The sequence below is a fragment of the Aspergillus puulaauensis genome, chromosome 4 (assembly GCF_016861865.1).
Source record: "Aspergillus puulaauensis MK2 DNA, chromosome 4, nearly complete sequence".
Taxonomy (NCBI): Eukaryota; Fungi; Ascomycota; class Eurotiomycetes; order Eurotiales; family Aspergillaceae; genus Aspergillus; species Aspergillus puulaauensis.
This window is the reverse complement of record NC_054860.1, coordinates 653,014-680,262: the sequence shown is the minus strand read 5'-3', so window position 1 is coordinate 680,262 and position 27,249 is coordinate 653,014. Positions and strand designations below refer to the sequence as shown.

At 50.6% G+C, this 27,249-nt stretch overlaps 10 protein-coding genes across 10 annotated transcripts; 4 read left to right on the top strand and 6 right to left on the bottom strand.

Annotated features, from left to right (window-relative positions):
* Positions 1-660: 660 nt before the first annotated feature.
* Positions 661-2,878, bottom strand: APUU_40290S (RNA 5'-triphosphatase domain-containing protein; the record flags this gene model as incomplete). Its single annotated transcript, XM_041703345.1, has 2 exons — positions 661-2,384; positions 2,440-2,878. The coding sequence occupies 2 exons, from the start codon at positions 2,876-2,878 to the stop codon at positions 661-663; spliced, it is 2,163 nt and encodes a 720-aa protein (XP_041556040.1).
* Positions 2,879-4,816: 1,938 nt separating this feature from the next.
* Positions 4,817-6,737, bottom strand: ilv3B (putative mitochondrial dihydroxy acid dehydratase; the record flags this gene model as incomplete). Its single annotated transcript, XM_041703344.1, has 3 exons — positions 4,817-6,270; positions 6,332-6,545; positions 6,603-6,737. 3 exons carry the CDS (start codon positions 6,735-6,737, stop codon positions 4,817-4,819), a joined length of 1,803 nt encoding a protein of 600 aa, XP_041556039.1.
* A 1,526-nt stretch (positions 6,738-8,263) lies between these two features.
* APUU_40288A (uncharacterized protein) lies at positions 8,264-8,500 on the top strand (the record flags this gene model as incomplete). Its single annotated transcript, XM_041703343.1, has 1 exon — positions 8,264-8,500. One exon carries the CDS (start codon positions 8,264-8,266, stop codon positions 8,498-8,500), a length of 237 nt encoding a protein of 78 aa, XP_041556038.1.
* A 1,191-nt stretch (positions 8,501-9,691) lies between these two features.
* Positions 9,692-10,560, top strand: RPS19 (40S ribosomal protein eS19; the record flags this gene model as incomplete). The annotated part of the gene is made up of 3 exons (XM_041703342.1): positions 9,692-9,721; positions 10,087-10,150; positions 10,208-10,560. The coding sequence occupies 3 exons, from the start codon at positions 9,692-9,694 to the stop codon at positions 10,558-10,560; spliced, it is 447 nt and encodes a 148-aa protein (XP_041556037.1).
* Positions 10,561-10,984: 424 nt separating this feature from the next.
* On the bottom strand, positions 10,985-11,558 carry APUU_40286S (uncharacterized protein; the record flags this gene model as incomplete). Its single annotated transcript, XM_041703341.1, has 3 exons — positions 10,985-11,014; positions 11,099-11,313; positions 11,378-11,558. The coding sequence occupies 3 exons, from the start codon at positions 11,556-11,558 to the stop codon at positions 10,985-10,987; spliced, it is 426 nt and encodes a 141-aa protein (XP_041556036.1).
* A 3,016-nt stretch (positions 11,559-14,574) lies between these two features.
* STB3 (uncharacterized protein) lies at positions 14,575-15,678 on the top strand (the record flags this gene model as incomplete). The annotated part of the gene is made up of 1 exon (XM_041703339.1): positions 14,575-15,678. One exon carries the CDS (start codon positions 14,575-14,577, stop codon positions 15,676-15,678), a length of 1,104 nt encoding a protein of 367 aa, XP_041556035.1.
* A 783-nt stretch (positions 15,679-16,461) lies between these two features.
* On the bottom strand, positions 16,462-17,379 carry APUU_40284S (uncharacterized protein; the record flags this gene model as incomplete). The annotated part of the gene is made up of 1 exon (XM_041703338.1): positions 16,462-17,379. The coding sequence occupies one exon, from the start codon at positions 17,377-17,379 to the stop codon at positions 16,462-16,464; it is 918 nt and encodes a 305-aa protein (XP_041556034.1).
* Positions 17,380-17,798: 419 nt separating this feature from the next.
* On the bottom strand, positions 17,799-19,275 carry APUU_40283S (putative mitochondrial ADP,ATP carrier protein (Ant); the record flags this gene model as incomplete). The annotated part of the gene is made up of 5 exons (XM_041703337.1): positions 17,799-18,350; positions 18,409-18,654; positions 18,816-18,892; positions 19,024-19,045; positions 19,237-19,275. 5 exons carry the CDS (start codon positions 19,273-19,275, stop codon positions 17,799-17,801), a joined length of 936 nt encoding a protein of 311 aa, XP_041556033.1.
* Positions 19,276-20,628: 1,353 nt separating this feature from the next.
* On the bottom strand, positions 20,629-22,481 carry KRI1 (KRI1 family protein; the record flags this gene model as incomplete). Its single annotated transcript, XM_041703336.1, has 2 exons — positions 20,629-22,244; positions 22,304-22,481. 2 exons carry the CDS (start codon positions 22,479-22,481, stop codon positions 20,629-20,631), a joined length of 1,794 nt encoding a protein of 597 aa, XP_041556032.1.
* Positions 22,482-22,856: 375 nt separating this feature from the next.
* On the top strand, positions 22,857-27,235 carry SIP3 (putative transcription factor SipA3; the record flags this gene model as incomplete). The annotated part of the gene is made up of 6 exons (XM_041703335.1): positions 22,857-22,915; positions 23,010-23,373; positions 23,427-25,794; positions 25,844-25,930; positions 25,980-26,201; positions 26,256-27,235. 6 exons carry the CDS (start codon positions 22,857-22,859, stop codon positions 27,233-27,235), a joined length of 4,080 nt encoding a protein of 1,359 aa, XP_041556031.1.
* Between the last annotated feature and the right edge of the window lie 14 nt (positions 27,236-27,249).

Genomic DNA, 27,249 nt, shown 5'->3' with positions numbered 1-27,249 from the left:
GAACATGGCCAGAATCTGACATTACTGGTATATTAATTAGAATTGCGACGGTAGGTAGCATTCATAGCCCGGCATTAATGATGCCCATATATGGAGGGTGCTCTTGGACATTCCTACGGAAGTTGCATCCCGGGAAGGAGCAACCTTCGCTCCTTCCTATATATGATATGGAGTCTTTTGGAAGGAGCAATCCTCGCCCCTTCCTAGGTATACATTGCTCCTTCCCACAAAAGGACTTTATGTCCTATTGTCGGGGGGCAGGCGCGACTAGGCCATGACCGGTGCATGCCAGGCTCACGATCATTCCTTCCTCTTTGGGCAGTACTCAGCATCACCCGTGGACCCGTGGACCGACCTGGAGTTGGAAGTCCATAAGTAGGCTACCGTACGGGCTTTGTACCTAGTACCTACTTTGTATTCTAAAGCAGACCCCAAGGCAAGTTGCTTGTTGCACGGTAAAGACCGGCCTCTATAAGGTATCTGCTGGGAATTCCGGAGACCAATAAAAGAAAGCTTATTCATTCCCCGCTGAATATCCATAAAATATGAAGAACTTTAGCTTGAATAATGTACATGTAGTCTATAACATTAGGTATCATCATAACTCGTCAATTGTAATGATATCCGCCAACGCCAATGCCCGAAACAGAAACAAACAAATCAAAGCGTCGGGGCCCTCTTCAGCCCGACGCAATATCGCACAAATAGTGTATCAATGAAGTGCCCGTGCCGAATACCGGGTGGACGGCGTCTCTCGAACTCATCAATGGCTTCCTGGACGCCGAATCCGCATCGCTCGATGAGGTAACTAACGATCAGGAAACCAGTCCGGTTGAAGCCGTAATGACAGTGCACCCCAACCACGGGTCTAGGATCAGTGGACTTCTCCATCTTATTGGTGATTTCGTTCTGCAACCGATCTACCAGGAAAATAAAATCCCTCACTTCGTCCGGCGTTGGAGGGATTTTTGACACGGTGGGGTATTTGTGGTAATGAATGCCACCTGCTTCCAGTGAAGCCGGGTTGTATACAGGGTTCTCGTGGCTGATATCAATCACTGCATAGATGCCAGCACGATGTGCTTTGGAGAATAGGACTGGGTTATGCTCCTCATCGACTTCTCGGAGCATTTTGAGTGCAACAAATGTGTCGGCTATTCGCGCCGACACAGGCGGGACTTTCTTCCACTTTGCCAGGTTCTTCACATCCCACTTCCCAGAAGTATTGAGATATTGCAGTTGCCATCCAAGATTCAGTCGGTGGTCAGCGTGTTGAGCCACAAAGTCCTGGATAATACCGGCAAGAGTGCGGTATGTAGCACGGTCGTATAAGAGTGCATGAGAGGCGGGTGCTGGAAGGATAACAGTCTTCACAGAGCGTTTAACTTTGACTGATCCTATAAGCCCATTTGTGATGTTTTTTTCATAATGTTGTGGCTCAATGCCGAACTTCTCTTCGTGAGCCAGAGAGTCGGGAGACCCCGGGGCCTGCCCGTGAATTTCAGAGCTCACTTCAGCATCACCAAAGAACTTGAGAAGTTTCTGGAGTTCGATTGGCTTGGTCACTGTGTCTGATTCGCCGCCCACCAGTAAGATAGGGACGTGCACACCAGCCCAAATCTCCTTGCCAGGAAGACCACCAGTCCGTGCGCCATCAGGTCCGGCATGCGGAAGTGTACCCCATGCCATACGCCTCCAAACCGGCGTCTTGCTTTGTTTGTTATAACGGACCTGAAGGCCGCGGGTCTCTGCATCGGCATCCACCCCAACAAGCCTAGTGACGCTGTTGCTGCTCAAGCCCCCCCGCCTATCCCAAGACCTCCAGAGATCAAATACAGGTCCAGGGATATATAGCAAGCGCCGGTACGAGGAGGCGTCCTTGGGCGAAGGGGGTGATGCACGGGGGCAGACAGCAACGAGGCCAAGGACATGGTCCTTCAAATCAAAGCTGAAAGGTGAGGTGGATGAGGTCAGCATTGCTGAAAGAGAGCAGCCTAGACTATGCGCAACAAGGACCACTTTTTGACCGGCAGCTTTGTCTCGATGTTGGTCAATGGCCGTGGCGAGCAACTCTGCTAAAGCCTCGACTTTGTACGCATCCCACGAGGTAGGAGAGAAAGACGATAATCCACAGCCCGGTAAGTCGATTCCAAAACAGGGTCCAACATTTGACAGACTTGTAAGAAGATGGTTAAACTGCGCCAGGGACCCGCCTAGGCCGTGGACGAACACCAGAAGGGGGATCGGTGATGGCTTGGTCGGAAACTTGTCCATTTGAGGGTGTGGGCGGTAGAATGTTCTGATTGATTTGTATTCGGCGACAGAGGTCGAGTAAGAGAGATAACTCGAATGCTTTTTCAGGAGGCCAGGGTCTGTATCGACCGCTAAGGATTCCATCAGCTTCACATGAGTTATGAATGATATTCAAAGAGTACCCACCATCCTGCGGCTCTTCGCCTTTCTGGTGCACCCCCTGGCTGGGGTGTTGTTCGTTAACATGTTGCCATGACCCCGAGCTTTCATAACCATCCTCGTCAGAGGAGGTCACTGTCCCAGCGGAACTCTTACGAACGTGTCTCTGTTGAGACCGACGAAACCGTCCCCTGGACGACTGTGCATAACCTTTGCGCTGCAGGAGCGAAGAGAGGAACCCGCACCCTGCCATAACAACAATGCAGGTGGTCAAGAAGATCACCTCACCCTGGTGCACTGTCGGGTCCAGATCAAAACCATGAAAAGAAAAAGTGAATGCGACAAAGGGAGCTATCTCTAAAAGAGTGGAAGAGATACTGGACCGAAGGAGTCGCAAAACGTTCGTGTTGGGTGGCCCTAACCGGGAAACGGGTGGTAAACGTGAGTTAGTATTGGGAGAGTTCATAATGGCATTTGCTTCGGACTCCGACGTTTATATAAAGTTAATGATCTAGCCCAAAGGGCGAGAGTCCGGCGCATCAAAGGGGCCAGGTCATAGAACAAACAGGGGTGACGAGGATCCGTTCTGGAATGCGAATCGAACTCTCCACGAGACGGAAAGATGAGAGCTCTTTGGAGGAAATGCGCAAATAGTGAGGCGATGGGGCGGGTCCCTCAGAACAAGTGAGACGCTAGGAGGATGATAGATCCTAGCCCTGGCTGCTCCGTACTTTTAAAAGAGCTGTGGACCAATGAGTACCAAGGATGCAGCACGTTGACCGTCCGCCTGGGATCAGATGGTTGCGGAGCGTTTCCTCAAGTTCCACCGTCCAAACTGGTCCTTTTCCTGAGTATCGTTGAGCTGAGCCTCGCGGAAGGTTCCCGGTGGTGGAACTAGCCCAAGAAGGACATGAAAACCTGCTATATTTGCTGTAATCGAGTTAGCAATACTGCAAAGGGTTTTCTCAGCTAAGCCACACCAAGCACATACTGATCTAAATAAGAAAACGCAATGCGGGCAGCCCAAGACAGGTAACGAGTGACTGGTAAACCAACTTGGAGCCAAGCGCGGACAAAGAAGCCGTCCGGTGCAACAGTCGGTCGCCCGACCGGAGTTGGGCAATCAAACTCAGGAGACTCCTTGATGACGATGATGATACGACTATAATCTGAGCCTGTCACAGTCGGAGAAGCAGCATCGTGAAATTGGCCGTTCGTACCAATCCAGAGGAAGAAAGAGCAGCAAAGTAAAAATAATAGACCGATGACGCCCACTCATGGATAAGCTCTGCATCCCGTGGCCGATGACTCAGCGCCTGCCGTTAACCAGGTGGGTAACTATTATTACCAGGTGACTTTCTGCTCGACAATCATCAGTTTCAAGTCATGATGATCAACAGACAGTCGGTGAGTGAGCCGGTAGAACTAGCCTGTGGATCCAAATTTTGTGCTAATATTAGGTTTATACGGGGTAATAAGCGTGTTTGAAGGAAAATGATGAGATGCGAGCTTCCAAGCTCACATCGACTTCAAACCGAAAAACGGGACAGATACCTACATAGAGCTGTAATCAATGGCATCACTGCCAGCAATTACTTCACCGTCCTCTGCCAGTTCAGCATTTTCAGAATCGAAGCACAACGTCCACCCAGATTACAGTCAAGCATTTGTGGCTGCACTATGTACAGATGGTGGTAACTAATACCGATTCTCGAATTTATATAGTATCGGGAGGAGACAGCTCAAATATTTCCCTTCAACCATGGCCGAGACGAGGCAAAAAAGCTGTGGGTGTAAATTCTTATGCAAGCCCATAATGATGGCGCTCACTACTAGTAGTTCTGATAACACTTCTATATACTTCGTCTTATCTCAACATAGAGCACTGAAATTGTCAGTCCGTCTATGCAGGTAGTCTGGGTCTGCACTTGCCGACTACAGGCTGAATGGCTACATGGTGAATCAGGGAAACTTGGAGGTCCCTTGAGTTGAGTCATGAGTCTAAGATTCTACAGCCTGTACCGTGCCATTGTTTCTCTCTCTTGCTTTCTTTCTTTCCTTTTTTTCTCTTTCGTCCATGGTTCAAACGTATATAATGCCCCTGGCAAATCGATTTCCGGATAGGCCCCATCCTCCCATTGAAGTAAACGTCCTTGACACTATAGTATTAGTATGAGCTTCGTGCACTGCCTGCAGTGTTCGGGATGGTTTTGCATCTCATGGCGCCAGCATTGTCAAGGGTAGTAAGTAAGCCCGTGACTGAAAATTGGGCACTAGAAATAGAGAGTAGAGTGGAGATCTAGAATTTCAGAGTGATGCGATTGAATTAAAACCGATTTGAGAGTACACTCGTGGGATCGATTGGGATACTTAGGCGCTACTAACCAAACCAACTCGCCATCAATCAAAACAGATCCGTCATAGCACCAGACGAAGCATCCCCAACCAACTGCCTATACTTCGCCAGCACACCACGAGTAACATTCGGCGCCGGTGGCTTCCACTCCTTCAAGCGCCGCTGGATTTCCTCATCCGAAACATCCATGCTGAGTTCATTCCGTTCTGCGTTAATGGTGACCAAATCCCCATCCTGAACAACAGCAATTGGACCTCCCACTGCCGCCTCTGGCACGATGTGGCCAACAATGAAGCCATGCGAGGCACCGGAATACCGCCCGTCAGTGATGAGTGCGATGTTGGTGAGTTTAGCTCCCATAAGCGCCGCGCTGGCTTTGAGTTGTTCGGGCATGCCTGGACCACCCTTGGGTCCTTCGTAGCGAACGATGAGGACGAGATTCTCGCCGCGCGGGATCTTGCCTTGTGTGAGGGCATCATTGAGTTCGTGTTCTTTGTTGAAGACGCGTGCTTTGCCGGTGAACTTGGTCCCCTCTTTTCCTGTGATTTTGGCGACAGCGCCACCGGGGGCGAGGTTGCCTTTGAGGATTTGGATATGGCCGGTTGATTTGATGGGGTTGTTTAGGGGTCGGATTATAACTTGGTCTTGCGGTAGTGATGGGTGTGAGGCTACGTTTTCGGCCAGGGTCTTGCCTGTGATTGTCGGAATATCACCGTCCATTAAGCCTGCTGCGATGAGGAGCTTCTGAACGGAGGGAATTCCGCCGATCTCGTATAGATCGGCCATGTAGAACCGCCCGCTGGGAGAGAGGTCTGCAATAAAGGGGATCTTGTTGCTGACTCTTTGGATATCATCCAACGTGAGGTTAACCCCAGCAGTCCCCGCCATTCCCAGGAAATGCAGCACTCCGTTGGTAGATCCTCCTAAAGCCATGGTTATTACCAATGCGTTCTCAAACGATTTCTTGGTGAGCAAGTCGCGGGGCCGGATATTCTTTTCAAGGCAGGTTTTGATAGCGTCGGCTGCCTTGACACATTCTCGCATCTTAGACGGTGACGACGCAGGCGTTGATGACGATCCCGGCAGGGACAATCCCATAGATTCAATTGCAGTGGCCATTGTATTTGCGGTGAACATGCCTCCGCATGCACCCGCGCTGGGGCAAGCATGCTTTTCTAGGTCATCCATGATATCATCCTTTGTTTTGCTTGTATCACCTCCATCATCCGGTTGGCGTAGGGTATCATATGCGTACGCGCCTGCAGCTTCAAAGCACGTGGAAACGCTGACGTGCTTGCGAAGCGTGTCGGAATAACCTTTCTGTATTGTCCCACCGTAGATCATTATGGATGGCCGGTTGTGTCTCGCCATACCCATTACTACTCCTGGCATGTTCTTGTCACAGCCCGGGATAGCAATGCAGGCATCGTGGTACTGAGCGCAAGTAACGGTCTCAACACTGTCGGCGATTATCTCACGGGATTGAAGCGAAAACCGCATACCTAACTCTAGGTCAGAACTAATTGTCCCTTATATAATCGCATCGGCCACCACAAGACGTACCTTCGCTGCCCATTGAGATCGCATCGCTCACTCCAATGGTATTGTATTGCCATCCGATCATTCCGCGGTCAGATATCGCTTTTTTCGCAGTCGTAGCGAGGTCCATTAGATGCATGTTACAGGGGTTTCCCTCCCACCAGACCGATGCAATTCCAACTTGGGGGCTTTTAGCCATGGATTCCTTGTCAGGAACGCCGGCGGCGTATAGCATGGCCTATGATTTGAACCAGTCAGATTGGTGATTACAGGAGACTTAAGGCCTGACACGTACCTTCGCCCCGGGGAAGTCATGGCCGCGGGTGATGTGTGTAGAGTGACGGTTCAATGCTGGACTGCCATCGGCATGTTTTGCGTCGTCAGGAAGGACAGGGAAGTCGATGTACTTGGCGGGGTTGGTGGGGTCCATGGTCGGGGTGGTCAGAACGCAGGGATTGCTTCGTTGCACATCAATCGAGCGAGAGAATCGCCGGGCAGGGTCCTATTTATCTAAGAAGCTCATCAAAGGGCAATAATGTGTGGTCCACAGGTCGGAGTTGCGGCGAACCGGCGAAGAGTCCGATTGCGGGGAACAAACACTGCGGAAGTCAGCAGATTATCTCGTCTCTGATTTGTCAACATCTAGATGGTCACTTTTGGAGGTTGAGATGGACTTCTGGCCGACGATTAACTGTTCATAATTTGTCTGCTAATGTGGCCATTATACCAAGCCATTCTATGCGAGCTGCAACTCTCTGGTGAGACTCTTATTAAGCATCCCGGTGTCTGGGTCGTTCACCATCACCTGCTATCTATCCCCACATAAGTGGAAGTCTCCTATACCAGAGTACTTCATGTGTTCTTGCTTGCGGACATGAAGGTATCGGTGAATGACTTTAACTTAACGCAGGTTTTGGAACTTCAAGCGGGGTAGTGGGAGCCCAGCGTCAATATCCTATTGCCTCGATATTTATTTGAAATAGCACTCAAAGGATGAACAAGATGAGAACCAGGGAGCAAAGACAAAAGTCGTTCCCGTCTACGTCACTTGCGCGTGGAATCGGGCTCTATACAGTGTGACAGTATCCCGCTAGAGTCGTTCATGGCCCTACTTCTGATTGCATTCGAGGTTAGCTTCAAGCAGGAATGTTGACAATCCATGATCGCTCAGCTCAAGTCACCAAAGCGCTTCACCGTTCTAGCCCTAACTCCGTGAAAGCTCTCGTCCTCAACTCACCACTTGACCACCTCGACACCTCAAATCCAGCTTTCACTCTCCTTAATAACCTACAAAAGTAATACAATTTTCAATAAGCTAGTTTCCCTCGTTGGATTCCCGGCCATCTCCTCGTCTATTTAAACCCAGCAAAGCCCCTTGCCAACTGACGCTGGTTTTTTGGAATCGCGCCTCCGGGGCCAACTCCGCCAGTGGGCAGGTGTCCTGCTTTGGAGGAAATTCTATGGGCTGGATTAAGGTAAGTTCAGGATGTCTAGCACATCAACAAGATATTGAGGAACAACAAGCTAACTCTAGAGTCCAAGACTCTGTCTGAGTCGCCACACTACGCCAGACAGGCCCCAGAAGTAGGGTCAGCAGTTTGCTATCATCCAGCAACTGCTAGCCCAGGACCCACTGAACTATTTGGTAAATGTCCTGATACGACAGACAACACCACCAAGTTGGGTATGCGCCGTTGTCGGGGACATCTGCCACTAGCTACATGCCCCCATTGGGTGCCTCGGAAAATCGGGCACGGTACCGTGAAGCGTCTTGTAGTCAAGACCACGCTGCTTCCTGTCAACAAAAACGGGGTGGCGGCAAGCGTTCTGAAAGAATCAACAGCAGCAAAAAGGCCTCTCCAATAGGCCCATGGGAGGCGTCGGTCCCCAGCCGGGAAATCCCAGCATGGCACTGGCAGACAATTCACAAGCATCTCCCCGATAAGGGATGCCATAATGGGGTACAAGGACTATGCCAGTCCAGATGTTGTGGCAGATTTAAATGTTCTTTTCAACCCGAGAGACTCACAGTCTCGCATTGACCTGATAAACCAGCATCGGGAGAGGGCTGCTTGGGAGGCCGCGTGTGCAGTTGAGCGGTTCATAAAGCTTGAGAAACTGCATTTCCCTCTTCAGAGATATCGGCGACCACAAAGCATTGGACCAATTGGCAACGACCGTGACGAGGATTGAGTTGTGGCCCCAACAAAGCCGAGACATATGAATCGCCCCAGGTTGGGGATATGCTGAACCAGCCTGCGCACGATGATTGGGGCACGCTTGACCAAAAGAAGAGACTTCTCAGCCGATGATCAAGGGGTCTCAGCCTCGAAGCACGCCCACGGCGCATAGACCATGGCCGAACTTGATGATTTTTAAGAGTGTCTCTTTAGCTGAGGTGGTTCCCAGTCACCTTTAGGCAAGTCAACACCCAGCCCGGGATTATTTTATCGAGATGGATCCTGCACGTTGAACATGCAGACTCTGCTTTGGTTGCGATAATGTCCCTGTATTCCAGAGCGAACCGTCAGGGATGGTGGGAATCAGCTTATGCCCGGGTGAAGTTCCTTCGGGAACCCAGCTGTCAGGAAATACAACCTCAGTGATCATCCATCACCCAATCGTTTAGTTTGTGGCTTTATCCTTTGGATTTAGCCAGAGGCGCCAGGATCAGGGCATTCTAAATGACATGGCTATTTTTAAGGAACATTGCATGACCATTGAATATGGAGGTTTCTGGGGGGTAGCGGGAGGCGTGCGGCAACGCTCTCACCCTTGATTTTCCAAAAGGTGTCCTACGTAGCAGTATTTAAGGTCTCGGAGGCCATTTTCAAGGCTCTTCTTTATCTCACAACTTCTTTGCATAATTATCTTCAGACATAGAGCACGCTCGTAGCTTTCCACTGAGTAATCTCTCCGATCCGCTGACAGATATCCATATTTCCCCGTGCATTGCACAGCTGATCGAGATGGTTGCAAACCAAAATCGCCTCTACGTTGCCCCTCTAGCCTAGCGGCATTGTCAATAATGAGGAATGAAAGTGAGTCTCCCGCCACTACTTAGTATCAATTCTGTTCCTCATTGCTCATGCCTGTTGCTGGTATCACCAATCCACGCTAGTAGCTTATATGATGCTTAGTAACTATGAACACCATCATAAATTTATGCCTCAGGCCAGAGCATGCTTAGGGTACGGCTAGTCCCAAACAGGCTAAAGGCTAAGCGAAGCGCCCACCACAAGTCAGCCGAATTACCAGAGGTTGAACCCCGTTTGTGTGCGTGCAATTTTCGATTGACTTGATCGACTCTCAACGCCGACAACCATCCTACTCGCCCTTTCAACCCCCCGTACGCCTTTACTCTCCGAGGTCAAATTCGTCAAAATGGGCGGAGTCACGGTTCGAGATGTCGACGTAAGTTGTCATTTACCTATTTCTTTTTGCATCTTTACCCTGGCAACGGAAGTGGCATCAAGAGGGGGAAACGGAGTCAATCGATTACGGATCAAGGCACGAATGAACACGGCAATGGACGGAGGGGATACGACAGTCTAGTCGAAAGATTCAGTGGTTTTCTATCGGCCGGGGGTATCAAGAGTTTGAATTGCGGATTACGATTTGATCTGCGACCACGACCACGACCACGACCATGACAGCAATGATACCGATATGAAAAAAGGGAAACGAATTTGCACAGGAAACAACCGTTGCCAGGAGAAAGAGCGGGCGGTTACAGATTCGTCAGATCTGAATGTGTGCTGATTTTATTCTCGATATAGTCGCAAAAGTTCATCACAGCCTACGCTGCTTTCCTGAAGCGTCAGGGCAAGCTCCCCATCCCTGGTTCGTCATCCTTGCTCCGAAATTTCGAGAGGATTGGTCGCTAACTGTGCTGCTTAGGTTGGGTTGACACTGTCAAGACCTCCGCCTCCAACGAACTCCCTCCCCAGGACGCCGACTGGTACTACGTCCGCGCTGCCGCCGTCGCCCGTCACATCTACCTCCGCAAGACCGTCGGTGTTGGCCGCCTGCGCAAGGTTCACGGCTCTACCAGGAACCGTGGTGCCCGCCCCGCCCACCACGTTGACGCCTCCGGCGCCGTCGAGCGCAAGGTCCTCCAGTCCCTTGAGAAGATCGGTGTCCTCGAGCAGGACGAGGACAAGGGTGGCCGCCGCATCACCCAGTCTGGCCAGCGTGATCTTGACCGAATTGCCAAGACCACTGTTGACGAGGAGGAGTCGGATGACGAGTAAATTAGTGTCGGATTCTAAACTAATGAAAAAGTCCTGACGTTCTACCTTTTTTCCTCTTTTTTTACCTCCTACCTCTATATCCACGGAAGAATCATTTCGACTTGAGGAGACCAGGGTGAAATGAAACAAGGGCTGGCTCTACGGCACAAGGGACAGGCGAAGCGGAGCGGGTTGATGCTACTGAGAGGAATGAACTGAGTTCTAAATTTCTTATGTTTCATATTCCCATGTTCAATTGGAGGGCAATAAAAACACCCTAACACCCTGATGTTGACGTCTCCTGCGTATCCGTCGCTTGCACCTTGGTGTCGAGAATAGATCATGCGTAACGATATGGCTCAGCTATTTGAAGTATCCGGTCCGTCCAGTAGTACTCGTAAACCCATCACCCTTATATCTTTGATATCAGGAACCAAACCCCACTCTATTTCTTCCCAGACTGAGCCGAAGGATCCTATACAACACCTTGTCAGCAAATTCACGCTCCCCATCTTCCCACCACATAAACACCAGAAAGAAGGAAGAGAGAAAAACTCACCAGATAAACCTGATAAAACTTCATCTTCCCTTCCTCCCCAAACACCACTCTCCCCGCCCACGGAACCTCAACCTGCCCCTCTGGGTTCGCCCGCAGGGTATACTTCACCGTCCCATAGAGCATGAGCTCATCATCTCCACCGAAGAAGACCTTAGTCGGCGTATGCTTGCGCGACGCAACATGCGTCCAGAGGCCGTGGCGGAGTGTGCGGATTTCTATATCATCACTCGTTTATTAGTGAACCTCGCACCTTCGCTGTAGTATGGAGGAATTGCGTACCATCCGAGCCCTTGGCGGTCTTGGGGCCCATAATCAGTGTTGCATCCTTGGTGAAGGAGTCGACGTATGCGTCGTGCTGAGATTCGTCGTCGCTGGTGCGGTAAAAGGATTCCAGGAAGGAGATCATTTTGTTGGAGGCGTTGGGGGAGAGCGCGGGGGAGGAGGTTATGTTGTAGGACATTTCGGCGGTTTCAATTCAGAGCTTTGTTACTGATTTCCTTGATATGATAGCTGGTTTGATTATTTCGCTTTTTTTCTTTTTTTGAGCTTCAAGTACAGAGTAGAAATAAATTGATGCTGTAATGTCAGGGTAAACTGTCTATGGAGAAGGGTGTCGGGCCGATGGAGGTTCACTATCCGATTGATCGGATGAGGCGGACAACACTCTTGTGATGCTTTAGTTGTAGTTAGGGCTTTGAGGTAGTAAGTGATATTCCTATTAACTATTCAAAGTTAAAATAGCTCTTTAATCATGGCCTGCGTAGAGTTGCAAAGCGTTGATTCTAACAAACTGGCCACAACAAAGGCACCAGCCTGTAACATGGATATATATCCAGTTTGGGCTCGGAAAAGGCTTCTTGGGGTTTAATTTTATTCAAACAGCCGAAACGATGTAAACAGCCAGGAATTGATCTTTTCATCTAGCAGAGAATATCCGACGAACAAAATACCCTAGAATACTATAGGTTCTTACATTGACCAGCTAAAGCAACGCCCAAGCACTCTAGACCTATGACAACTACAAGGTTATGTGAGAGCTGACCTCGAACGCTTTTATCCTGTGAACCCGTCAAGGAGAAGTTGGTGGCGGGGTCTTTTAGTCTTCGGATGTGAGATTCTGGGGTTCAAAAAATCAAAAAAAAAGAACTATATACACCGTCTTGGAGGCAGCGTTGGAGAGAGACCCTGACGTCGGTGTTTGATAGAAGAGGATTGCATGTCATTCTATGAGTTGCTTCTGAGATATGAATAACCGAATGGTATCCACTGCATGAGCTACGCCTAGTTCTATTCGGTATCTGAGTCCATAGACAGTAACACGAAAAGTGCATACTGCACTCGCTGTAGGCAATGCAGAATGATTGCCCTCTCCAGGAGTTGGAGATAAGCTCCCCGTAAGCCTTCATCTCAGAACAGAGCACCGCCGCTCCATAACGCAACAAGGCAATATCAACCGAGGGATGGCGCTCAATAATACATTTGGTACGAGCTTGTTGCGGATTCGGCAGGTCAGCGTTATGCAAATGTGGTCAATTCTCAGTGGAAGAGATGGCTGCTGTTTTCCTTCTATAAGGGCATATGCACTCCAGGGCTAAAGCCTCAGTGGTGCCCTCGCCTAGTCGGCTATTACCCCACCTTCCCTTTGTTGATCTCTACTGATGAACAGCAAAGCATAAGCTAGTATCTACTGGCCAGTCCATCATGACACGCAGAAAGTATCGAGGTACCGAGATGATCATCAGCTCTAGACTCACAGCCGGGATGGCCGGCGGCTTACGGGCGATACTGCCAGGCCTTTTCAGCAATGCTGTATTGGAAAGTTGGTCCGAACTGTATGCAGGTAGCAATAACATGAACGCCTGTAGGCTGTCAATGCTGGATGCCCCGCCCCCACGCATGCAGTCCGAAGAGTGAGGCAACAGCACATGTCGTCCCGCGATGTGGTTTATCGACTGTTTGCTTGTCTACACGTTTCAAATGCTTTGGCGGCGGCAGGATAGAAAGGGACGAGCACAAGAAAGCACCAATGAAAGCGATAGCGTCATCGGAGCCTGCTCAAGAGCGTGGAGGGGTTATAGTCCGCAGGGTGCCGTCACCCGAGTTTACCCCGCCTTAAGACCCAGGCTGACCAGGTCCGTTCTCGGGAGAATCAGTGTGGTAAGCGGCAGTATCCTGCAGGAATAGTTTCGTTGTCGCAAGTCCTCGGAGAGATGGAACGGGACGGAGTGTGCAGGGAATCAGCAGTGCATGATTGGTCTGGACCGGGATTGGAGCCCGGTGTGAAGTCGATACTCGATAATTCGATATACATTGGGAAAAAGAAACCAGGCTTGCCATGAAGCATCCACGTCATATTTGTACATCCGGGTGTGAAGACTGGAGAGTAAGGTCAGTGGTAGAAGTGAAAACCCCACGTGCGTAACTTGGGGGAGGTTATCTTTCACCACCGTTCAGCCCACTTCCAGCCTTTCCAGGGCACGCCCAGTCGCCCAGTCGCCCACGGGCCCAGAGCGCTGCTCTGATATGTTCGTCATTGTGCCTGCAGTCCGGAACCAAGTGGGACATCTGGGACATCACTGCGGTTATTGCTTTGCGACGACATCATATGGGTCTGGTTTTGGCCTGGAAGTGGACGGCCCCTGCACCAATACTCTGGAGCGCTGCATCAGTGTGCCTCGTCTGAGCGCGCATACAGAGCACCGTTTCCGTCCCCGGAGCGGTCGCGATACAGCGAGATACAACGAGGTACGGGGTCTGTGGCAGAGCGCGGAGTTTATCGGGTTGCCTTTAAAGAGCGCTGGCCAATCGACTGGCCCACGCGCTGGCATAATTATCCCCCATTTCTGGCCAGATTGCTGATAAGGCAACTAAAAATAATCCCTCAGGCGAAATCATCAAATCACTAATAAACCCAATCCGTGTAATTAATCCAGCTGACGGCCGCATTCCAGCGATCCTGACGATGATTGTCTGCCCGCAGTGCCTGCAAGCGTGAACCACCAGTCACCAGCTGCTCCTTACCTCCTTCGCCTTCCCCTTCCCCTCCTCTCTCTTCCTTCTCTCTTCCTTCAACTCTACTCTTTTAATAGACAACTACTTCCTGTCCACATCGCTGTTCGCTGTTCGCTGTTCTACGATCATCAACGTCGAGACTCCGTCGCGTCCCTTATCTCTCGCACCCCTAGCGCGTCGCATCGCATCTACCCTAAGGTACTCAGGTATACTTGCTTCCGGGTGCTTTCTGCGTCTGCAAGCCTCAGCCCACCGCAATCTATCACATCTCGTGCGCTGTAAGTTTATGCTTCTTCTAGAACCCAATTTCCTGTTCTCCCATCCCTTGTTCTTTGTCTTCGCCCCCTCGCAGTCAGACTTAGTCATCCTTCTTTATTCGGCCAGTCGCCTCTGACTCATGTGATACCGCAGTTGTTTGAGCCACCAGCAGTCCAACGAAGGCCTCCTTTCTCTCAACATCCTCCATGATGGCTACTCAGACTCCCACTTCCAGCATCGCCATGGCCCTTGCCGGCAAGACGGCCTCTGTTGATATCCCCAAACCGCGATCCGGTCACCTTTCTGCTGCCCACGCCTCTCGCGCCGGACGCTCTGGCATGCTCCCTACTCCTCCGAACTCCATCTCCCCCAACCTTGCTCCGCATGGTTTCGGCGCTCGCGACGCCAGCCTTCTCCTGTCACCTCCCCTCGCCGCATCGCACGTCGACTCGGATATCGACCTTGGCGACGCCGCGGACCAGAACAATGCGACTGGCCCTAGCCTTGAGGCTGCTGGGGCAATCACCCCAGGCATGCTAGCCAAGTATCATCTCCCTGAGATATTGCTGCAACACGGCCCCTTGGCTATCCGCCATGTTATGGGTTACTTGACAACATCTGTCCCTGGTTTCTCGGGGATCCCCCCTGCGAAAGCTAGGAGACTGGTCGTCGCCGCCCTGGAAGGTCGGGGGAGCGACGATAAGGGTAACGCGTCGCAACGCGATGTCGTTTACGAGAAGGTTGGATGGGGCCGCTGGGATGCCCGTCGTCGGGGTGATCCGTCGCGCGACTCACAGAGACACGAAATGTCGCCCCCGTCCAGCCTCTCTGATACATTCCAACGGAGCATGGTGATTCCAAGACGGGATAGCTTGCACCCATATGCTCCGAGCGCAACCGGTGAATCGGCTGTGTTCTCGTTCACCGAAACAGGATTTGGTGGACGCGAAGATATGCTAGAGCACGAAGCGGACAAGATGTCTCTAGATGGCATCGACCGCGACTACTGCTCTTCTTCCCCTGCTCCAGACGACGAAATCGCAGACGAAGATTGGGGCGAGGAAGATGTCACAGACGAGGAGGACTGGGCGCAGATAGGCGCAGCTGAATTGCGCGCGCGCTCCATGAATGGCGCGGGTGGATTCGTGAATGGAAGACACCCGCCACAACTCCACGGCGGGGGACCCGCATCGTCTTCGCTTGCAAAATCGGCACCACGCGGTGTTCCCATTCAGCAACTTGGCTTCTCTCTTCCCAACAGCCAGGAGCGGGCTGCAGTCGAAGCTCTTTTGCGTCTTGGATCTATGTGATACCAATTATCATTGGCGGCGTTTCGGAAGCAGGTTTATTCGCTTCACCTGCGGTATTCTTTACCCCCTTTTTTTTAATTCACGGCTGGGCCATTCTTCGACATACATATTTATGATTACACGACACTTAATAATCAAAAGACTACCCTAGGCCGCCGGAGACAACTTCTACTCGGCAGGCTCGAGGCTCTGGAAGCATTTGCATTGGGATTAGGAACCTTATTTGGTTGGAATTATGGCGTTCTTCTTTCTTCTTTAACATGGACCCCTTGGTTTCATTTGTGACAAACAATGGCCCCGAGCGCAGGACAAGCTGGGGTCACCATTCCTTTTATATACCACGGGGCACGCAGTAACCCCGGCTTCGACTTATAAATATACTGCCGCATCGCCACTCCGTCCTTTTCTTATCTCATTGGGTTGAGTTTTTACTTCGATGTTGTCTCGTGATTTTTGACAGGATCAGAAATTACTGCTATACTGAGACTGCCGACTTCAACATATCGGATTACTAAATAGAGATTCTCAAATGAGCTATACATTTGATTCATATCATCACAAAGTGCTATTCCAAAGATATAATACACGTAGAATACACCCTAATCTAGCAATACAAACACCGTCCAATTCCAATTCGCACCCTTTCGTCCCACCTCCGATTCTCCAATTCTAATCCTAACCTAGTATTCTGTATATGCGAATCACGAAAGCGCAGTCCAATCCAAAAAAAAACCAATCCCACCAACCTAACATAACCGTGAACCAAACCAAACCGTAGGACTATCATTTATCATGCGCCTCATTAATCCTCCTCCAAACCTCCGCCTCCACCTCCGCAAGCTTATTCCCCGCACTCTGCAGCCACGACTTAGTGCTCCCCCACAGTCCAGACTCGGCGTCTGGGTCTGCACCCATACCCGAACCGGTACCGGACGCATTGTGCAATGGGAGAGTCGTCGATCCCGCGACAGGCGGCGTATATACAGATCCGTAAGGGGTAGTCGTCGAGTTCGGATACTGCGGCTGTTGTGGCTGCGCTTGGACTTGTGTTGGGGTTGGCGAGTAGCTGTAGCTGGATGGGTAGCTGTAGCCCGAGCCTGGTTGGTAGTTGTAAGAGGAAGCCGTTCGAGGCGTTGGAGTCGGGTTCGGGTTTATGTTGCCGGTGGTGTTTGTGGGAACTTGTGTCACAGCACTGGCTGGGGCTGGGGGGTAGGTAGGCGGTGCGGTTATGGTTGGGGGGTTTGTCGAAGACGGGGGTGTTGGTTCTGGGTGTAGAGCTTGGGTTGGTTCCGGCGCGGGTGTAGGCGCGACGCCGGACTTTGGTGCTGGGGCTGGAGCGGGTGGGTGAGCTTCAGGTTGAGCTTCATCTTGCTGGTGGTGGTTCATTTCAGGAGCGGTTTCTTCTGCGGTAGCTGGGACAGGGACGGCTCCTGGCTGGGGAGGTGGTGGCGATGTAGAGGATGAGGAAGGTGGTGGAACAGCGGTGGTGGTGGGTGTTGGGTCGCCTGGAAGATTTCCTGGTGTAGGGAGGGCAGTCATGTCGCTGGATTGAGCTGTCGCGTAGATTGGAGAAAAGGAGGGAGCCGTCGCGGTTGATGCTGAGGTAGCACTAGTAGGCGCAGCTGATGGCTGGGTCTGAGGGACATCCGTCTCGTCGGTATTTGACGAAGGGGGGTTGGGATTGTTATTTTCGGTAGCCATGATAGCTAGCTTTCTCAAAAATTGAGCTCAAGACGCAGTCAAGAATCTAGATCAATCAAGGGATCATGAAATGAATATACTACAAAAGGCAAGACGTCATGGACCACGTGACGATGGGGAAAACACGTGTTCGTTTACAAACCACCAGCTCTACGGAGAAGAATTTACAAGGGAGAAAAGTAGAATCTAACAAAAAAAATACAGTTGGCGAAAAGGAAAAAGCTTGCAGGCAGTAAAGTACAACTGGTACAAGAGAAAATGTCACACTTTGTATGCTCAAGACCATACCACTCTTGAGGCATATCTCTAATAGATCCCCTTCACCATCGTCCGCCATCTGGCTTTTACTCCAGACAGCGACCAACCCCTTCCCCAAAAGACTTACACCAACTGAACAGATGTCACTGTGGGCGAGACATCTATTTGAACTTCTTGCCGAAGAGGATGAGCTGGACCTGGTCATAGATGGACAGGACACCAGCACCAGCGACACCACGGAGGATGTTAGCACCAGCACCCTTGAAGAGGGACTTGGTACCCTCACGGGCAACGATCTGGCGGAAAGCGTCGAAGGAGGAGTTGTACTTGACGGCCTCACCGGAGGTCATCATCATACGACGACGGACGGTGTCAAGAGGGTAAGAAGCGATACCAGCACCAGTGGTGACAGTCCAGCCGAGAAGGAAGGAAGCGAGGAAAGAGCCCTCAAGAGGACCAACCAGGATAACAGGCTTGATAGAGTCGTACATACCGAAGTACAGACCACGGTAGACAATGATACCAAGAACGGAGGGACCGAAACCACGGTAGAGACCGGCAATACCATCGGAAGCGAGGGTCTTCTTGTAGACGTCAACGAGACCGTTGAATTGACGGTCACCACCACCCTTGGCGGACTTGGCGTCGTTGGCAAGACGGGTACGGGCGTAGTCGAGAGAGTAGACGAAGAGAAGAGAAGTGGCACCAGCAGCCTGTAGTAGTATTAGTTATCTGGCCTCAAGAACAAGGGTTCTTTAAGAGTATACATACACCACCGGAGGCAAGGTTACCAGCCATCCACTTGGCGTAGCCATCACGCTCCTTCTTGTAGGCGAACATCGACTTGTAGGTGTCACGGAAGGCGAAGTTCAGAGCCTGGGTGGGGAAGTAACGGATAACGTTGGCAGTGTTACCTCTCCAGAGGGAGACAACACCCTCGGAGGCAGCGGTACGACGGAAACAGTCGGCGATACCGTTGTACTTGCGGTCGAGACGACCAGCGCGAAGCATCTCATCCTAGATTGGGATGAATGTTAGCTTCATATATTTCGGAATTGGTCCGGCCAGATCGGAAAAAAAAATCTTTAACCCCTGCGATACTACCACGGTCGCAGAAGTTGCAGATCGAATAATTTTGCCGGCCATGGCTCGTCCGAGTTGGAATTGAGGCCACCAACCTGGTTCTGGATGAGGAGCTTGATACGCTCGATGGGGGCAGCAGCAGTCTTGGAGACGGCAGCGGAAACACCACCCACTGGATATTCGTTAGTATTTCATCAACAAAAAAAATGCGCATCAAATCTAGTCAATGCCATTGATTGAAACGAATTGATGCCATTATCAATGTGATTCAGTCAATGCGATGACTGGAGATGGGTGACATACTCAGGAAGTCAACGACGAATCCCTAGAGTGAAAATTTTTATTAGCCACGTTTTCAAGGACTATTAGCTCAACCGCAACCAGATTCATCAAAACATCGCTGCTTCAATACTCGAAAGACGCCCTCGAGACATTTTTGATGCATTTCGAGTCGCTTTGAGTGAACGCGTGTTCGAATGCTCTGTTCGGGAGCAGGGGTTGTTCAGGAAGACCTACGGGCATGCCGAAAACGCTCTTATCACTCTGGCTGGCCATGGTGACGGCTGTGAAGAGTGATACCTCTTAGAAAAGGGAAGAGAGGAGATGGGATAGGATGAAGTGTCAAAAAGAACAGGACACTGTCAAAAGGGGATGGAGAAAAGAAGGAGAAAGGAAGGGAGAGGAAGAAAAAATAGCGAGGAAAGGCTCTTGTAAGCGGGAAGAGGCGAGTGGAGCCGCTAGGACGCTCTGGGAGGCCTTGGTGCTGGGAGAAAAGTGGAACAACACTAGGCCCGGGCTCCGACTGGCCACCACACCCTGTAAAAAACTGGCATTTTGGGGGAAAAGTTCTGTTTTGCTTGGATCCGGCGCTAGTGCTGGCCCAGAAACCAAGCCGACATCTCCCGACTGCGCCAGATTCCGTCCCGACTTGTTCGCCGAGGATCACACGCGATGGAATGGATGTCTACGATCTTGAATTCCTGACAAATAATAACGAATATAAAGTTGGAATTTGTGTCTCTGTCTCTACATCATGCCTTTCAACAAAAATTGAACCCAATTGCTAGCCCGGCCAGGGTCCGTCCATGAGACCCGTAGTCGTCCCGGACTCCGGAGAGCCTCTACAATGGAGAAACCTGTTCCTTTCTTCCCGAGTATCCGATGGCAACCAAGCCTAGGCTCCATCTGGGCTTGCAATAATTGCATTTCCAGGGGAAATGTGAAGAATTTTCACCTCAAGATCGCGGCAAAAGTAGTATCGGGAAAAATCCCTCACTAGTAGACACGGCCTCCATTTCACCGAGCCATAATATTAGAACAGGAGATGGAGATATTCACTGCGGCTGATCATGTGCCATCCCTTCCTAGTACTCGTTGATACTTCAAAGACCTGTTATTACTCGGTCATCGAGTATCGATATATAAACGACAGAGTAATAACAGCTGTCTTTGTGCTGGAGGTTTTGCGAGGATTCCTCCGCATTGTTTAATGGCTTCGTTGTGCTGGTTGGTGTTTTTATATATTGATGTGCCATACGGCATTGCGATCCGAGGCCTTCGGCTCCAAAGCCTCCAATTGATCCTTTGACACCATCGCATCTGGAAATGGCGGATAGACCCACAAAACATGGGGGTGTTGCAGGTTGCCCGCGGCAAATCGAACTTCCTCCGGGTATCCGTATACTACTACAACACAATAATAGATTTCTGCACAACTCTACGTACGTCTATCTACGTTAATAGCATGCACTATTCCGAGACTGGGCTTGGGCATAGCGGCCGAAGTGAGTCGCTGTTGATAAATTTAAACATTTCTCAGCAAGCTTCATTCATGATATAGTTATATAAACAATAGGTTCTGGATATCAAACTACTTAAACAAGCCTAAAATATCGTGAGATTATCGGATTAGTGCTTTTTCGACCTCTTTCTCTTCTTCCGCGGACCCCCTTCTCGGATATCGACCTTGTCTGTAGCGTCGTCGGCTTGCTCTGGAGCGGAAGCCTTGTCGTTACCAAACACAAACTCCCTTGGTCCCTCCTCATTGCCAAATGTATCCTTGCGCCACTGCCGCAGCCGGGCTTTCTTGCCCAACCTTTTCTGATCCCGCTGCTTCTTCTCCTCCTCACGGAAGGCGGCATACTTCTTCAACCCGGCGAATTGGTTGAGATGCGCGTCGTCAGCCGTGAGAATATCAAGGGCAGACAATCCAAAGCTCTGGGGCGATGTTTCACGGTAGCGGAATCCAGAATCATTACGCTTCGCAGAGTTGGGGAGAAGGGCAAGGTCGAGATCCAGATTGCGATCCACTGCTTCTTCAATGCGAAGTTTGTCTTTTCGGGCCTCGCGTTTCTGGTCACGTCTCTCCTGGGTCTTGCTCTTCTTCTTTCCTCCCTCCTCGTTGTCATCTTCCATTTCAACGTCGGATGGCTCAACCGTGGGGTTTTCATCGACCTCAAAGTCAGGTACTAGGTCGTTGATATCAATGTCGTCATCCCATGTGGGCTTCTTCGGTCGTTTCTTCTCGTCACCAGCCTCATTCTCTGCGTAATAGTTGTCATCGAACCGTTTCTGCATTTCCTCCTCCCAGTTTTTGTCGTCCCAAGAGTCATCCAGGAATTTGACCCAGTCCTCATCGGTGAGCTCAGATGCACGGAAACCGGCAACCTCTTTGATCTTCCCAACCTTTTCTTGAAGTTCCGCCATTTTCAATTTGCGTAGTCGGCTCTTCTCTGATTCGCGCTGTTTCTTCTCCTCCTCTTTCTTCAATCGAGCATCTTCCCTGAGCTTCTTCCTGCCGCTCTTTTCTTCTCTGCGGACAGACTGCTTATTGGTTGTGTCACGAGCGTGGGTAACCAGCTGGTTGTTGAGTTTACTGGGGTCTTCAAATCGGAAATTGTATGCTTCTTCCCAGGCTTCTGCTCGCTCATCTTCCTCTTCATCATCGGACTCGAATGGTTGGAGCCCGGATTTCCCAGTCTGCAACCAAGCCCTGGATGACATGAAATTGGAAAGGAACGTCTCTGGGTCTTTATCTGCATTTTCAACATCCACCTCAGGGGCTTTCTCGCCCTTTGAAACAGGTTCGGGTGCTGATTTGCGAACAAGGAAACCTTCGTTTTCATCGTCCTCATCGTCGGATCCAGACTCCTCACCAGCGGCGTGCATTTCCTTAACAATGGCACTTTTCAAGTCTTCTTGTTCTTGCGCATAAGTTTTCGGAGCATCCTCTGCATCCTCGTCAAGTTTGGCACCGCTCAGTAAGTTCTTTTTGTGGTAATCTTTGAGGGTCATGGGTTTCTGCTTGTCCTCCCGATTTTGCGGGCCCGCGCTTTCGTTATCGAGAGATTGATAAAACGTGACACTTTGATCATAAACTCGAGGGTCCTTTGACCGAATAGCCTTGATAGTTTCCATAATCTCTGTGTCAACAGCTTCGGTAGCCAGTTCTGCGTCGTCGTCTTCATCTTCGTCTTCGGAGGAGGATTCCTCCTCATCCTCGGACTTCCCTAGTTTGGCCTCAACTATAAATAATTAGCGTCCAAGAAATTCTCCAATGATTGAACATCTTCCGGTAACATACGCTGCAGCCTTTCCTCTCTTCTCTTATTGTGTTCAAAGCGGCGTGCATAATCTTCGTTGATCTTGAATGCATCTCCCGTCGACGAGTCGCCGAGGGGAACACCGCCGGACTCATCCCCAGAATCACTAGACGAGTCCTCCTCGAGCAACTTGCGCGACTTTTTAGCAGGAGGCTCCATGGTTTGTGTTCGTGCAATTGCTGTGTCTCGTTTCTTGCAGGAAAGAAAAAGTTGACCAGCTGCCGGCAGAAAAAAAATCGGTGACCCCTCACCGCCTCTTAGAAAATCCGCCTTACGTGCCTGAAATACTAGGCGCTAACAGCCTGGCCAGGTCACTGACGTCGGAGCCAATAATGATGGGACCCGCACGCCAATAGCTCTACCTAAGAACAGGCGGCGGCTTTGCTCCTCAGCACTGCTTTCTGCTGACCCTCCTCGTGCTTATTTATGATACTCATTACATGTTTACGGCACCTCCCTTTGGATCTTAATAATATTCCGAATTTGTGCTGTCTCCTTACTCGCGTCAAGTGTATGGCTGGTGACATGCACTAGATGTCGACCCAGCAGCCGCAGACGCCTTTACCCCAGGTCGGGAAGCTCGTCAGTGTGGTGTAAGTTAGCCAGAGATTCTTGACCCTTGGTCTTTGCGAAATGCATTTTATTCCGACTGCTTTAGAACTTATCTGACATCGCTGAACTATATAGACCAGTCGGGCTAAAAGAAGCTGCTCTCGACTCGCCCACTTTCCGTGCCACCACTCTTCACTTCTCCGACCAGATCGAATATCTCGAACGATGGCTCGACGGTTACGCGAAGGCCGCATCGCGGCTCGCGACGGAGCTTGCGGCTCTGGAGGGTATAGTGGGCACGTTTCTATCCTATTCCACGAACCCTCTCTCGGTTTCGGAAGCTACCCTGGATCATGATTATACCCTGCTCTCAATGCGGAGAAGTGGCGAGAGTTCGAAAGACATGTGGAATGGCTTGGTTTTAGCAGCCCGGAAGATAGAGACTCTAGTTTCAGAACCAATTAGGGTGTTCATCCAGGAAGACTTGCGGAGTTTCAAGGTGAATGGACCCATGTCCTCGACGCTGTTCGACGGTAGCTAATTCAATATAAGGAGAACCGCCGCATCCTCGATCATGCACAGAAACAGTACGACACGTTGCAGGCGAGATACTCCTCTCAATCGAAATCTAAAGAACCCTCGTCGTTGAGGGAAGATGCATTTCAGCTCCACGAGGCTCGCAAGGCCTACCTTAAAGCGTCGATGGACTTTTCCGTTCAAGCGCCGCAGATACGAAATGCACTAGACCGGCTGTTAATCCGTGTTTCTTTCGATCAATGGAGGGAGCTGAAGACGCTTCACCACAACCATGGAGCGGCATTTTCGAAATGGGGCCAAGAAATGGACCGCATCAAAGGTTGGCTACATGAGATGGAGGGCAGTGAGAGGTTCTCTAAACGGGAGCTTTTCTCTGCGAGAAGCCAGATCGAGGATGCTGCGGAGTCCGCTGTTCGGCCATCGCGTGAATTGGAGGACTACTCAATATCCACAGTCCCATATCTTGGATCGCGCCCAATGTCATTTGACACAAAAGATGCCCGTCCCGAAAAGCAAGGATGGGTGAATTTGCGTGTTCTTTCACACAAGCCCACCCGCGCGTCATGGGTTAGACGTTGGGCCTTTTTAAAGAATGGCATCTTTGGTTGTTTGGTGCAGGGTATACGAACCGGCGGTGTGGAAGAGACCGAGAGAATCGGTGTCCTTCTTTGCAGCATTCGCCCTGCTTTTCAAGAAGAACGGAGGTTCTGCTTCGAGGTTAAGACGAAGAGCAACAATATAATGCTTCAGGCAGAGACACAAAAGGAGCTCATGGATTGGATAGCAGCCTTTGAAGCCGCTAAGAGGAAGGCATTGGAGAATCCGGCTAGCACCGACCTCTCAATTTCTGGAAAAGGAATCGTTCAGGATCCTGCTTTTGCCATATCTCAACCACCTGCCCCTGAGTTTGCAGCCGATCCTGCCGATTACTTGACTTCGAGTATAAGCGATGAACAGAGTTTGTCAGACCGCAGTGGCATGCTTCCGCTTCCTGAACGCGATCCGTCTGCTTTCCGGAACAGTAGTGATCTTGGTACACACAGACGATTGACACTGGAACCCGAGAGCCCTGCGAAGGATCATACCTCACGGCTTATCCAAAAGCTTGATCTCCACCGACGGGGCAACAACACAGTGCAGCCCTCTAGCTCCATACCGGGAGCTGGTGGTGGCATAGCTAGCCTTATCTCTGCCAGTTATAGCGCTATCTCATCGACCGACATTGATGCAAACAAGCTACTTCCACCGTCAACACTTACGCCAGCAACGTTGGCAAACCCACCAGCCCCAACAAGTCTAAGCAAAGCAGCTGTGCTCGTGAGCAACGAAAGGGGCATAGGAGTTGGCCTCGCCGACAAAACAGGGGGTATGCCAAGCGGCATGATGGCAAACCTATGGGGAAGCTCAAATTGGAGCTTCATGAATAGGCTGGAACTTGAGTACAAGGGACTTCCTGAAGAGAAAGCCCCGAGCCAGGACCCAGAAACTGCAGCACTGGACACGAAAGGCGGCCCTACTGATGACAAACCGAAGTCACGCCACAGACCAACGGTGAGCTTGGATGGTGATACCTCTAAGATTCAGCGAGCAATCTTGGGAGAGTCGCATGAGTATCCGGACTATTATCCTCCCCAGCTGAAAATTCAAGATGCGCAGTTCCGACTCCTTTTCCCCAATGTCAAAAAGGAGGAGCCTTTGGTCTTGGTATTCCGAGCCACCTGGAATCCTAACGATCAGCAGGAATTTCCTGGAAGAGCCTATGTTACTACTCGAAACATCTACTTCTATAGTCACTACTTTGGCCTGGTACTTACCACGAGCGTCTCTTTGGAGAAGATCAAGGAAGTCACGGCGGCCCCTGGGCGAGATTGTGATTTCTTGTTCCTTCACACTATCCCACCACCCGGGAATGATACTCCTGGTCGAATCACGGTGAAGACTTTCCTTGAGCCGCTGAAGGTTCTCCAAAAGCGGCTAAATTTCCTCATTCATGATTCCACGGCTGTTGAGCCCCTGGAGCTAGAGAGCATTTTCAAGTCGCTCAATAAGATGGCTACAGATCAGGTTACTCAGACCCCCAGTTTAGACAGCTGGGAAGACGTGGCCGCGGGAGACAAAACAGATGAGCCTGAAGAGCACCCGAAATCTCATACCCGTGCACCCATATATATCGACAAGAACTTGGATTTGAATCGTTCTAGAGCTTCCAGTGACGCACCGAAATTCAGGCTTCCAACCCAACCCGTGCAGTATGTACCGCAGGGAAACCTGCGCCTGGCAGCAGAAAAGGTCTTTGATCTTAGCACGAAGGCTGTCTTCCATATCCTGTTTGGTGACAAGAGTGCTGTCTGGCAACTTCTACTATACCAGAGGAGAGCTCGAAGTAAGCTGCGCCCTTTCCATATTATTGGTGTATTCTCACAATATTTCAGATATCAGACAAGGCCCCTGGGTCAGAGATGATACTCGCCACTTAAAACGGGATTTCCAGTATCAGATCGAAACAGCCGACATATTCGGTGAGTATTCAGCCTGCCTCTACTGGATTATTCCGCTAACCCGCAGTAGGTCGAACCAACACAAAGGAAATATCTGATTACCAGTTAATCGATGTCCTCAATGACCACCTCTGTTATGTTGTCACAGATAAAAGGACCCCGTGGCATCTTCCATTCCGACGAAATTTCAGGCTGGTCAATAAAATTGTGATCACTTTCGTCACTAAAGGGAAGTGTAAGCTATCTGTCTACACAAAAGTGGAATGGATATGGTCTCCTTATGGTCTTCAGCGTAAGTTTCCAACTAGTACCTCAATACCTCATCAGTGCTAAAAACCGGGTACAGACATGATTGATAAACAGGCCATGGGCGACTTGGAGGAAGATGCTATGGACCTTGTTGATCTAGTTGGGGACCAAGTGCGCAAGCTCGGTGTACAAAGTCGGACTAAGAAAGCAATCACGATTTTCGGCCATGTTGGACGACAGAGCCTTGCATCGCAGTTCAATCTTGAGCCGGAAGCAAAAGTAGAACGTCGCAGACCGCGCGTCCAGAGAACACTATCCCAGATGCTTTACGAGACTTTTGTTTCATTCCTCCAGAGCGCTATTTCGTCGATAATTATCTGGGTCTTCGCCCTCCTACGCTGGACCTTTAAGACTGCAAATGCGAACAAGGTCATACTGGCGCTGCTTGCCTCCAGTGTCTTGTTGAATGGCTATTATTCATCGCGATCTACTCTCGACTGGTGGCAAGAACGAAATGTTGGGGAATTCATGGCTCGCATCGGAATTCACCCAGATCGTGTTATGAGCAAAGCTATATACATGCGAGACATCGACGAGGAAATCGCCAACTCGACTGTGGGACAAAGCAGTGACAATGTGAGTGATTGCTTCTATACGTTCCAGCAACAGACGATACGAGATTCCGCAGCTCCGCTATCGCTGGGCACATCCAGCCGGAAGGAGGCGGTAGCCCGGGGCGCAACCAGAAGAATCCAGCAAACTCGCGAACGGCTCGGCGTGTATCGATACGACCTCCTCGTTGCCCTCCGCGTCATCAACAGCATCGAGAAAGAAGTCCTCCAGAGCGAGTGGGAACGTTGGCTCCAGCAAGAAGTGCGACGTTGTCGTCAGGTTGAAGGCCTGCTTGTGAACGACGCTGATGATAAGACCGACACAGAAGAAGGCCAGACTGTGTTAGCAGGGCTTAACGGCGACGTTAAGCAGTGGTATGAAACGTACTGCTCTAGCTGCGAGAGGGAGCAGGAGCAATCTGCCACCGACGTCCAGCTTGATCGCCCGAAAGAACCGTTTCTGTAAAGCCTCGTTATGAT